Genomic DNA, 11,716 nt, shown 5'->3' on the forward strand with positions numbered 1-11,716 from the left:
AACCGATCGGCAAAAATAATTAGCGATTTCGGTTTTTAGTTCGGTTCGGTTCGGAAAAGGTATAACCGAACGTTTTTTCGGTTCTCTTCCAATCATCACCTATCTTAGACAATCTGCCATAGATAAGCCGACGATGAGTTCCGCCATTGATGAGCTGCAGAAAGACAGAAACAAAGATAAAATAAAAATAAAAAAAACGCTAGGTTATCTGCGTTTAATCAAAAAGTGTCTTAACTTTTTTTGGGCCTATGTAATAAAAAAATGTTTAATGTAATCTGATTGAACTGTGAGGCCTGGCCCAAACATTGTTAAAGCCCACGTTCTACTTATATTATATGAGGATGCATCAATACACCTACTTTGAGGATGAGTCGCCCTTAAAAGTTAAAATGATAGGTCCTCGACGTCGGATATATATGCCATAAAATGTTTATATTGCCAAAAACAGTTGTTTTATTACTTTTCAAACTCGTTTTATTTAAAACTTTATCCCTTTGTAATCGAAGCATCAAGCATGTAATACTTTTATTCAAAAAAAATTCTGTTAGACTTATTTATATTAAATTAGAGGTTCCGCTCCAAAAATTGGAGAAAGTTTTCAAGCGACAACAGAGTAGTTTTCGTCAATGAATTAACCGAATAAACCGTTTAAAGGAAATCGAAGAATAGAGGTCGTTATGTCATGGTTCAGATCGACTAAGACATCGTGATTCTCTCCGGATCAGCTGACGATAGCAATGAGGAAGTGTGAGTCAACTTAGACACCTGTAAGTGTTGCAAACCCATGTTCTTGGCCAAGGAGAGAGTTGACCACAAAGCAAGACTGCAAGAGTCTCCCTTGTTAAAGCTGAATTAACAAAGATCGATTAGCCTTACCTTGCATCTTCAATTTGATAAATTATTACTATTTTCTGACAACATTTACGAAGATTATTAAAGTCGTAATTATTGTATTTGTTTTATTTAAAATTAGACATCACACACAAAGAGTAGCATTTATAATTTTTTTTTTTAGCATCTATAATTTATATAGGTGTCGACAATCTCTAGTTTTATTTATGAATACAAAAGAGATTGTTGGGTTTGTAGAGTATTAATATAAATTTGCGAAGCTACGATCATGATCACCTCACGGTGGAGGCCCCGTACTGCCATAAGCAACTGTGGTGCCACCTCCGGAACCGTCTCCACTGCCGGTGGCGCCATTAGGAGCTGCTGCAGCACGACCACGGCCTCGGCCGTAAGCAACACTTCTAGAATAAGCTTTTGCGTTGGGACCCTCCGCGATGACATATCCGCTAGTAGTGCCGATGCCAGTTCCATTTCCACTGCCTCTGGGACCTTTGGGATCCTTATTAGCATCAGCGTTGCCATTTCCATAACCGGTAGCGCTGCTGTAAACAATAACAGTAAGCTCAGCTCCAACGCCGTTGGTAGTGCCAGTATTGGGAATAGAGATGTTTAATTCGGTCTCTTTGGATCCTTCTTGGAGCTGCCTAATTGCACCAACACTCGCACACACAACTCCAATCAAGAGAAGTACAACAAACTTTATGGTATTCATCTTTGAATATTTCTCTCCTTTTTGCTTTTATAATTACTATGTTTTTTTTTTTTGTGTGTAGTGGGTTGTGCTGTGTTACGCCCACATTGTAGCCTCTATGTAATTATGTATACACTCTCTACATGTATTTATTAGGATATGAATTCATTTCTTACAAGAAAAATATAATAGTTAATATTTTAAGTCATAACTAATAGTCTTACCTATATGTCAAAGTAAACAGGTTTACATTTTGGAAAGTATTTTTAATAATTTTTCTTGTGATTTAATTATGTGACTATCAGATATTTAATTAGTTATTTGTCTGACGTAAGAGTAAACCGGTGTCCTGAATTGTAGTAGATATATGTATTGTAGAGACTTAATTGTAGATTAATTTTACAAACAACAATGGATTGCATTAACTCTTATGAATTGATATTTGAAAAGATACATATCTTTTTGGACTATCTCCATACTGCAGTATGTATGTACTACGATGTAAAACATTGCGATCTTAAAATATACATTTTTTTTCTTACTTTTCATAAGTACCATAAATTAATTTCACTTAACAATTATCTTTGCAAATTTCTCAAATGATTTGTATATCTTAATGATATTGTTTATGTTATAAATATGCCACGGTGACTTGCGTTTGGTTAATTGTATATTATTCTATATCCAGTTCTAGCATTTTCCTTTGAAGAATATTTACAAATGTTGAAATATGTATCTAGAAACATACATGTATAAAAAATTTTGAGACATGATTTATCTAAATTAATTATAAATATTTGTTTACAACATCCAATATTACGATTGATGGCCCTCGAGCGTGACTATTATATATGGACGTTTGAATCCATTGATCATGTGTATAAGTATAACTATACATTTTAGGATGGTTCTCATATAAATATATCCAAGAATGCTTAGTTCAATTGATATTACAAGTTCTACATATGAGAAAAGACTAATCCTAGCTCAGAAAATTGTGCGGACCTAAAGCTCAGATTGCTGATTAACATAACGAACCCTAAATGTCGACATGTATACTATTTTCCAAATACAATTACGATCGATATCATATGGTTTACCGTTTACTAAAATATCTTATTTGAGAACATTACGTAAAAAACATGAATACTACTGCAGTCATCATTTATCACCATAAGATATTGAAATTGTCGATTATGTCAAGGTTAAATGTATTCAAGTAATTCAGCTAACCAATTAACTTCAAATCTCTTTCGCATTTATTCATTTCTTTGTAACAAGTGACAAACACAAACACGTATATATAGTATACATGTGAATGTATGTATGTGTGTGACGGTATATATAGCCAATGATGCTGTAAAATAACTCACAAGAATAAAAATAAAAAGAAAAAAATACATTTCAGAATCCCAATTATATAAAGAAACAAGAAAGATGGAAATGATCACTAAGTTGCTTGTGGTGGTTTTCGTAGGAGTTGTGTGTGCCAATGCCGCAAGGCATCTCCCTGAATATACCAAATTCATGGACAAACATTTATTAGAAGTTGAGCCTAATTGTGCCGCTGGTGGGGGTGGAGGTGGTGGCGGAGGAGCTACCGTTGAAGGTGGTACGGACAACGGAACCAACGATAGAGCGAACGGCAACGGAGATGCGAATGGAAACGGGAATGGGAATGGACGTGCCGACTGTCTCGGAGGCGTAGAAGTTGGAGGTGGCGGTGGTGGTGGAGGCGGAGGTGGAGCCGGTGGCGGTTCTGGCGGTAGTACTGGTAGTTATTTTAACGGAAGTGGTAGCGGTATGGGTTATGGAAGCGGTAATGGTAGTGTCAGTAGCACTGGCGAGTATTCGGCAAGCGGAGGTGGTGGCGGCAGTGGTCAAGGTAGTGGCGGTGGTGGTGGCGGTGATGGTAGTAGTGGTAGCAGCAGCGGAAGCGGAAGTGGTAGTGGCAGCGGAAGTGGAACCGCTATGGGCCCTGGTGTGTACATAAGTGTAAGTGGTGGAGGCGGCGGTGGCGGTGGTGGAGGTGGAGGTGGAGGCGGTGGTGGTATTGGTGCTAGCGGAAGCGGCAGCGGTAGTGGCAGCGGTAGCGGAAGCGGCACTGGCCATTCTTAACGTTTACATGGTATCTAGTCTTATGTGTGTGCGTGTCCTTAACGTCAGCTTCGATTTATAACATTCTTATCATTGGGTGATCATCTCTTTAATATCATGCTCGTGTTGTGTAATGTTTCGTTTTTACAGTTATATTCTGGCATAGTTAAATAACTTTTGAAATATATAAAAATGCAAAAGAAAGAAATAAATAAATTTCTGGATGCCAAACAGTTGCGGCATTGCATTTTTTAAACGTTAAAATATGCAGAAGAAAAAAATAGTACACTGTTTAACCGTTGTGTTTTCGCAAAGCTTGTTTGGGCTATTTACAAATGTTTTCTCTCACTAGAGTACACAATGGTATATCTGAATTCAGATCTAACAAAATTGAAATAATTTTTTCCAAAGTGAAGTAGAACATCATGTTTAGAAAGGGATAGAGAAAAATAATAATATCGTAAATCTGAGGTTTAACTATATGAAGTATATATATCTTACAACAATATACTTTTTTTTTTTTTTTTTTGGGCAAATCTTACAACAATATACAATATCACGAATTAACAATTTTAGCGAAACGAAGATTCAAAGAACAAAATAAAGATACCTTATAAGTTATCACCCCCTATTGCAATATGCAGAACACCATATTTAAACCCGTGGCCATTGAGGACTCACGACCTACATATATACGATGAACAAAGAATCGATTTCAAAAGACGTAACAATCCGAGGATGTTGTGACTCTTGCTTGATGGCGAATTCAATTTAACAATTCTAAGAAAGAAAACAATGAGACTAACCTCGAGGGTGCTAAAGACCAGCCGCATTCGGCTGGCCACAACCGACGGCTCCTCTGTTTGTCCCGTAACCGCCATCTGCTCTAACTGAAGAGTCTTCACTGGCAGCCTACACTCACCCGATGGTTCGATGATGGCAATTTCATAAATACACATAATCTTTACAAGCATTTCATTTGTAGAGTGAAGAAAAATAAAAAAAACAGAACCGAACCAAAGCCGAATAAGTTGATCTTACCATGCCATTTCTCTAATATAGTATGCATTGGCTATAACTGCGCAAAATCCTCTCCATTTGGTTAGAATTTCATCGGAAACTGAAGGAGTCGATGACCATCTCACGACAGTTGGTTGCGGCGTACACAAGATCGTGATGAATACAATGCTAAGCCACAATATGCATTCGTCTACCTGTGAAATTAAAACCGTCAGCTCAAATTGATATGGTAGAGCTAAAATCCAATACAACTTGGCTCATATTATTAACTGATGATATCACAAGTTAGTAGTAACTAACTAACTAACCTCGGACAGCGAAATCTTGGATTTAGTCTGTGTGCTTCCATGGTAACTCTCCAGTCGTCCAATCTCTAAGCCCGATTCTTTCATAGCAATTAGTTCTTTTCTCAAATCTTCATCTGTGCAGCCGAGCGCATATGCATTCACACCAGCGGAAATGAATTCCTTAAGATACATAATAAAAAAAATGAATGATGATGATGGAAAATAATGCAAAAGACTTGAGCAAGAAAAAAAGAGGGAAATTACTTTTAAGGTTTCTCCTTCACCGCGTTCAATCACGGTCCTGTAACGTCTTAAAAGACTTAAAGCTATGTTGCGTGATGAACGGTACTCATCATCCGAGTTGTTGCGGGAGCGACAAATCTAGATGGAAAAAAAAAAACAAAAAGCTTATCTCTCTCTATATATATGGATGTAAGATTTGTAATCAAGAGACAGAAACATTCAAAATCACTAACCATCCATTTCCTTGGATGATGAATTTGGCCTTTTGGTGAGAAAGATGAATGATGATGACACTCTACATTGTTCCAAGGAACTCTTGATATTGGAGAGACAGAAGAGCTAATCAAAGGACCAAAAACCGTAGTTTTGAAATCGCAAAAAGGAATATGGAATTTGTTGATAGTTCCCGAAGGATACGCAGCTAACATTTCTTAACCATATCAATGAAGAAAATGCCCTTATCTGCCCCATAAAAACAAAAACAGAGAAAAGCAACAACTCCATTAAAGCAAAAGACAGAAGCTTCAACGAATGATGTATAAGATAGTAGATTCTAAGCTCCAGTAATAAATTCAGATTCAAACCCTAATCTCATCTCAGGACACTTTAAGAGGTCAGAAGCTCCGATCTTTGCAAAAAGTCCCAAGAATCTCCTAATCATTAGCAGGATCAGTTGCACAAGACCTACTCACTACATAATTACGATCATATAAACTCATCTAAGGTTAAAAGGTGAGATTTGAACTGAAAAAAAAACTTACCCTTTTGAGAAACCCAGATTCAGATATGAGAAATTTGGGTTTTTAAACGCCGGTGAAGACTCAGATAAGCAGCAGCTATATAGATACACGTGTGCAGTTGAATTTGAAGCCACCAATAATTTGAATGGCTGAAAAACATCAAAAAAAAAAAAAAAAAGACTAAATGCCAAATTTAAATGAACATTATCTTTCACGAAATTGACATTGTAATCACTATTAAATTAGTGCAATTTGATGAAAAAGTAATGAGAAAATAGAGAACCATCAAGAGTACCTTATCAGTTTCTATCTCAATTCTGAATCCCTATCATTATTATATGTTATTGCGAACATACAAGAAAGCTTCTTTTTTTTTTTTTATGTAGAGGAGTCAAACCCAACTTGATCCTCTTTCCTTTTTAATTCTTTTACTTTCCATCTTCATTCTCACTTGAGAAGCTTCGTCCCACAGTCCCATGTCCGCATACATGTTGTACAACAGTACATAAGGTGTTGAGCTCTCTGGTTCGAATCTCGACATTGCTTCAGCTGCAACATGTGCGAGTGCTACATTGTTATAAATCCTACATGCATCTAATAATGCACCCCACACCGTCTTGTCTGGCTCAAAAGGCATACTTCTTAGCACATCCATGGCCTCTTCAAACTGCCCTTGTCCACTGATTACATTGACCAGGGAAGAGTAATGTTCCATCTGCGGCTCGATATCGTACTCACTCATCATAGACACAAACTGTGCTTTAGCCTCATCAACAAGTCCCGCGTGAGCACAAGCATTCAGAACCGAGACGAATGTTATGTGAGAAGGATGTATCCTTTTGCATTTCATCAACCAGAACAGATTCAAGGCCTCTGAGGCATTACCATGGAAAGCATACCCTCCAATCATTGCATTCCATGTGATTACTTCTCTTTTGAGTTTCATGTCATCGAAGATTCTCCTCGACTCCATTAACTCGCCGCATCTCGAATACATAGTGATAAGCGCATTGTGGACAGGCACGTCAGGGATCACAGTCGTCAAAACGATTTGGTGCATCTGCATCCCCAAGCGTAGATTCACAAGCCCGGTTGATACACTGAGAAGAGAAGTTAGAGTATGTGGGTCAGGCTTCTCTCCTTCAATGTTCATCCGGATAAACACATCAACAGCTTCTTTGTAGTCCTTGTTTTTCTCGTAAGCTGCTATAATAGTGTTCCACGATACTGTAGTTTTCTCCGGCGTTTTTTCAAAGTAATGACGAGCGAGCTCTACGTTGCCAACACTAGCATAACCCGAGACCATCATGCTCCACGAGTGTGTATCAGGGTTTGGCATTTCCGTAAACAGATCAAAAGCCTCTTCCATCCTAGACACATGTACGTATCCATCAATCATAGTGTTCCAAGAAATCGTATCACGGTCTTTCATCTGATCAAATAACAACCGAGCAGAGACCACATCACCTACTTTCAAGTAAGCTTTGATCATGGAGTTCCAAGATACAACATTTCTACGGAATCTGTCTCTAAACTCACCTCCATGATGATGATCATCATCAGGAAACTGATCAAACAGACGTCGAGCTGCTTCTACTTGTCCTCTCTGCCCATATCCAACAATCAAAGTATTATAAGCATAAACCAAATCTTCCTTTCCTGAATCTACACTCCCATATTGACTCAAAACCAAAGCAGCTTCTTCAAGTCTCTCGTTTTTAATAAGACCAGCCACAAGTGCACATAAAGAAGACGAATCCTTCTCAGGCATTCTCCGAAACAACTCAACCGCGCGATTCACTTCACCGTTGTGACAAAACCCAGTGATCATAGCACTCCAAGACACACCATTTCTCTCAGGCATTTTCTCAAATAACAAGAAAGCTTCACTTACTCTCCTATTCTTGGCATAACCACTAATCATCGTGTTCCAAGAAAAAGAATCCCTTGTAGGCATTTCATCGAACAGCTTCCTTGCTTCCTCAAGAAACCCAACCCCACCACATGAAACGTAACCCGAAATCATCGCGTTCCAAGTCACAACATCTCTCTTAGGCATTTCGTCGAACAGTTTCCGTGCTTTATTCATTTCCCGCCTTTTCACGTACCCGCTTATCATCGTGTTCCATGTCACCGTGTTCCTCGCCTTCAATTTCTCGAAAATCTCTCTAGCTTCGGCGATGTAACCCGATCTTATCATCTGGTTTAACTCCTTGTTCGTCGCTCGAAAACCTAAGCTTGACGAAGCTGAAGTAGAAGAGAACGAGTTTGCACATACACATTTAAAACATGATGGTTGATACACCTTCCTCAATATCAACAATACACTTCGTGATCGGATCATCGTCGTCTCGTCGTCGCCGGCGAATTGAAGCGATAAAAAAAACTAAAAAAAATGGCTCCGCCTTTGAAATTGAGGAAGGTCTAAATTGAACCGGGCGAAATTGGTTTAGGTTGACGTATTGCAATTCTTCGGTGTACCATGTTTGAACCGGAAATAATTCGGTGCATATCAGATATTCCCGGTTAACACAGTAATTGAACCGGTTAACTATAGGTTGCAAAGTTCTTATTTGTATATATGAAAAATGTTGCATTATTTGGCATACGATTTTTATTTGTGTTTTGGACCAGTAGCAGACCAGAGAAGAGGGTCACGTCTGAGTAATCTTTTGCTGTTTGAGACTGTGAGTAACATCACACCAAGGAAGATCAAAACTGAGATGGATGAGATTATAAACATCAAGACAGAAGCGAGACGGTCGTTCACCTCTTGCGCGTACTGAACCGAGTCTAAACTCTAAAGCGAGAAAAGTGAGAGGGAACGAGTAAGCCCACCACGCGACATTGAATCTTTTTATCGACTTCTTTAAAAGATTTGGCCTACACACCTGAAAAATGTTAAACAAAAAAAGGTGTAAAAAACATAAATACGAATTTCTTTTTTTGCTGTCCAAATAAAAAAATAAAAAAATAAAAAAAATTCTCCAGAAATCATACCATACAAATTTAATTCAAAATATTATCTGCAAAACCTTAAACAAAAATATAAAAGAAGACAAAACAATTTATTTATAATAATATTATTTATAAAACCTTAAATCTTTAAAAGTTTAAATAACATGAATAGAAAAGTTAAAAAAAAAAAAAAATTGGGTCATAAAAAATAGAGTTAAATTTTAAGTGTATAATGCATGTTGGACCTAGAACACCTCTTACAGACCATAAAAAATGGACCGGATGTTGTATCCGGTTTGCTTACACAATTTAAAATTCAACACTTAGAAAACCAAAACAAAACCAAAAAAACAGAAAATTATAATAATTTAAAAAATCAGTAAAAAAAAATAAATGTCTAAAAAGCCGAAAAAACCAACCTTTTAAAAAGCTGAAGAAAAAAAACACTAAAACGTTTTAAAAAATATTGGTACTTTCCAACAGTTGGGCCTTCAGGAAAGCCCACTACTGTGTGGATGCTTTGTAAGGAAAGTGGACTAGCTTTTATTTATAAGAGTTATGGGTTAGTATCTGGTTATTATATTTTCGATGTGGGACTTGGTTGATTTTTAAAACGTATTGGGCTTTTTACTCGATCAAAGAGGCTTATGGCGGCGATAAAGATATGGCGGCAGACTTTGTGGAATACGGTGGATGCTTTGTAACCGAAATGCATTATTAGTTTGATGTGGAGACAGCGACCACGGAAGAGCATTGAAATAAAAGTTGCAGAACACAGAGAAAGACACTCTGCATCATATGCTCTGTGTTAACACATATAAAACCCATTTTGATCAATTTTTACCACAGTCATCATCGATTGGGGAACAATTCAGTGCCAGATCTCTCCATAGAATTTAGTAACAAGATCAAGGAAGATAGGGTTATTCAGATTATTCCAATAATAGAGAAGCTCTTCCATGTCCATCAAGTCATCAACTTTCCCATCTTCAACGATCATATGGATCATATAGTTCTCGAAGCTTCTACAAGCTTCTTTCACACCATCTTCCTTTGACATTACATCGAGTCAATTGAACCGGGTTCAATTTTTAGTTCAAACTGTAGTTGCAAGTTCTTTATTTCTATCCCATATATGAATGAAAATGTTTACATTATTTGGCATACGATTTTTATTTGTCTTTTGGACCAGTAGCAGACCAGAGAACAGGGTCACGTCTGAGTAATCTTTTGCTGTTCGCTGCTGTCAGTAACATCGCACCGAGGAAGATCAAAACTGAGATGGATGAGATTATAAACATCAAGACCGAAGCGACATGGTTGTTCACCTCTTGCGCGTACTGAACCGAGTCTAAAGCGAGAAAGGTGAGAGGGAACGAGTAAGCCCACCACGCGACATTGAGTCTGTTCGTTTCGTCGCCGCAAGTACCTGCGGCTGCGTCAACCGCAGCTATCGTTGTTCGTTTGGTTGCCGCAGGTACCTGCGGCATGACGCTGCGACAAACGCAGCTTCTGATTTTGAACGTCGATTAGATGCGGCGATTAAAAAAGTTGCGTTTGCCGCTGCCGCTGCCGCCAGCGTCAACTAAACGAACAGACCCATTGAATCTTTTTATCGACTTCTTTAAAAGATTTGGCCTACAAACCTGAAAAATGTTAACAAAAAAGGTGTAAAATGTATTGTCATACTATTTTTCTGATTCTTGGTTTATCGTATAAACTTACCAAGGATACGAAGATGAAAAGAGAAAGAAAGAACAACATCTTCGCTATAGTGTCAAAGGTTCCACAAATAGAGTTCCAAGCTAGACTAGCAGTGGCTGGTGCAGCGAAAAACAAGAAAAAAAACTGGTCTCAACGTGGTTGGGAAATTGTTTCCACCTGGTAAGCGTTGATAAAGTGTAACAAAGATAACCAAATAGTGAACCATCCCAAGTGAGAACAAGCATAGAGCACACTCTTTCCAACACATCTCTGCTGCTCCTCGCGCAGCCACTAGGTTTGCGATTACTGATACTTGGCTTGCCGGGTTTGCCATTATCGACAAAAACCTTTTCTCTGTTGTGAACCATTGGCCATAAAGCTTTGTGTCTAGGGTCAAGACTGGAACAGCAAAAATCCAGAATAGTATTTGATACAAAACGTTGTGTGGTTCTATCATAGGAGCTGATTGAAGCAATAGAAGGAATGATATGGACGGAGCATAAAGATAGTTCACTCCAATATAGTGCACAAACTCCTCCCTCACCAAGTCAAATAAGAAAACACACTTGAAGGCATACAGAAAACAGAGTGATACTTGTGTTGTAAGTGCTACGTACCACAGGAGATAGTACACCATAGACGGGAGTTCGCTATGCGAATGGACCATTATCTTCCACAACAATGATAGCAACATCAGACTAAAGCCTCCAGCCGAAGCAGAGTATTTGCAGCCTGACCGAGATCCGTCATAGCAGCCAGAGTATTTGAAGCAGAGTATACTTGTGTTTCACTTAGGGTTCATAGCAGCCAGAGAGAGACGAAACGAAACCAGAGAAGGAGAAAGATCTAAGCATCGAAGCTCAACAATGGTGAAGTTCTTGAAGCAGAACAAGGCTGTGATCCTTCGACGACGGTAAGAAAGCCGTCATCGTCAAATCCTTCGACAACGGTACCCGTGACCGTGGCTACGGTCACTGCCTCGTCGCCGGACTCAAGAAGTACCCGAGCAAAGTCATCCGCAAAGACTCAGCCAAGAATACTGCCAAGAAATCTAGGGTTAAGTGTTTCATCAAGCTCGTTAACTACCAGCATCTGATGCCTACGCGTTACACACTCGACGTGGA

General features: G+C 38.5%; 3 protein-coding genes and 2 pseudogenes across 8 annotated transcripts; 1 reads left to right on the top strand and 4 right to left on the bottom strand.

Annotated features, from left to right (window-relative positions):
* Window positions 1-933: 933 nt before the first annotated feature.
* LOC104752877 (UPF0540 protein At1g62220-like) lies at window positions 934-1,707 on the bottom strand. The gene has a single exon (XM_010475136.3). The coding sequence runs from the start codon at window positions 1,562-1,564 to the stop codon at window positions 1,130-1,132; it is 435 nt and encodes a 144-aa protein (XP_010473438.1). The 5' UTR covers window positions 1,565-1,707; the 3' UTR covers window positions 934-1,129.
* A 1,170-nt stretch (window positions 1,708-2,877) lies between these two features.
* LOC104752876 (uncharacterized) lies at window positions 2,878-3,896 on the top strand. Its single transcript, XM_010475135.3, has one exon. It carries the CDS (start codon window positions 2,981-2,983, stop codon window positions 3,659-3,661), a length of 681 nt encoding a protein of 226 aa, XP_010473437.1. The 5' UTR covers window positions 2,878-2,980; the 3' UTR covers window positions 3,662-3,896.
* Window positions 3,897-4,068: 172 nt separating this feature from the next.
* LOC104752875 (uncharacterized) lies at window positions 4,069-8,356 on the bottom strand. Of its 4 annotated transcripts, XM_087493226.1 has the most exons (9): window positions 6,226-8,356; window positions 5,952-6,079; window positions 5,775-5,881; window positions 5,424-5,652; window positions 5,212-5,328; window positions 4,969-5,127; window positions 4,682-4,854; window positions 4,447-4,552; window positions 4,069-4,324 (listed from the first exon to the last, which is right to left on the bottom strand). In XM_087493226.1, exons 4-9 carry the CDS (start codon window positions 5,616-5,618, stop codon window positions 4,295-4,297), a joined length of 780 nt encoding a protein of 259 aa, XP_087349352.1. In that variant the 5' UTR covers window positions 5,619-5,652; window positions 5,775-5,881; window positions 5,952-6,079; window positions 6,226-8,356; the 3' UTR covers window positions 4,069-4,294. The 4 variants fall into 4 exon arrangements, with proteins under 4 accessions (XP_087349352.1, XP_087349351.1, XP_019093953.1 ...); XM_087493225.1 differs by lacking the exon at window positions 5,775-5,881 and having other exon boundaries at window positions 6,226-6,377; XM_019238408.2 differs by lacking the exon at window positions 6,226-8,356 and having other exon boundaries at window positions 5,775-5,843; window positions 5,952-6,074.
* Window positions 6,234-8,274, bottom strand: LOC104754127 (pentatricopeptide repeat-containing protein At1g62260, mitochondrial pseudogene; annotated as a pseudogene). Its single transcript, XR_015585258.1, has one exon. The product of XR_015585258.1 is annotated as a pentatricopeptide repeat-containing protein At1g62260, mitochondrial pseudogene (transcript).
* Window positions 8,357-10,020: 1,664 nt separating the features above from the next.
* LOC104752880 (S-type anion channel SLAH4-like) lies at window positions 10,021-11,375 on the bottom strand (annotated as a pseudogene). Its single transcript, XR_015585259.1, has 3 exons — window positions 10,614-11,375; window positions 10,488-10,534; window positions 10,021-10,292 (listed from the first exon to the last, which is right to left on the bottom strand). The product of XR_015585259.1 is annotated as an S-type anion channel SLAH4-like (transcript).
* Window positions 11,376-11,716: the final 341 nt, after the last annotated feature.

The sequence above is a fragment of the Camelina sativa genome, chromosome 16 (genome assembly GCF_030686135.1).
Source record: "Camelina sativa cultivar CO46 ecotype springtype chromosome 16, ASM3068613v1".
Lineage (NCBI taxonomy): Eukaryota > Viridiplantae > Streptophyta > Magnoliopsida > Brassicales > Brassicaceae > Camelina > Camelina sativa.

Coding starts and splice junctions, on each gene's coding strand:
- LOC104752875 (XM_087493226.1), bottom strand. CDS start 5,618: ATGTTAGCTGCGTATCCTTCGGGAACTATCAACAAATTCCATATTCCT. Junction 5,128..5,211: donor GTGAAGGAGAAACCTTAAAA/GTAATTTCCCTC, acceptor ATGTATCTTAAG/GAATTCATTTCCGCTGGTGT. Junction 4,553..4,681: donor TATATTAGAGAAATGGCATG/GTAAGATCAACT, acceptor GGGTGAGTGTAG/GCTGCCAGTGAAGACTCTTC.
- LOC104752877 (XM_010475136.3), bottom strand. CDS start 1,564: ATGAATACCATAAAGTTTGTTGTACTTCTCTTGATTGGAGTTGTGTGT.
- LOC104752876 (XM_010475135.3), top strand. CDS start 2,981: ATGGAAATGATCACTAAGTTGCTTGTGGTGGTTTTCGTAGGAGTTGTG.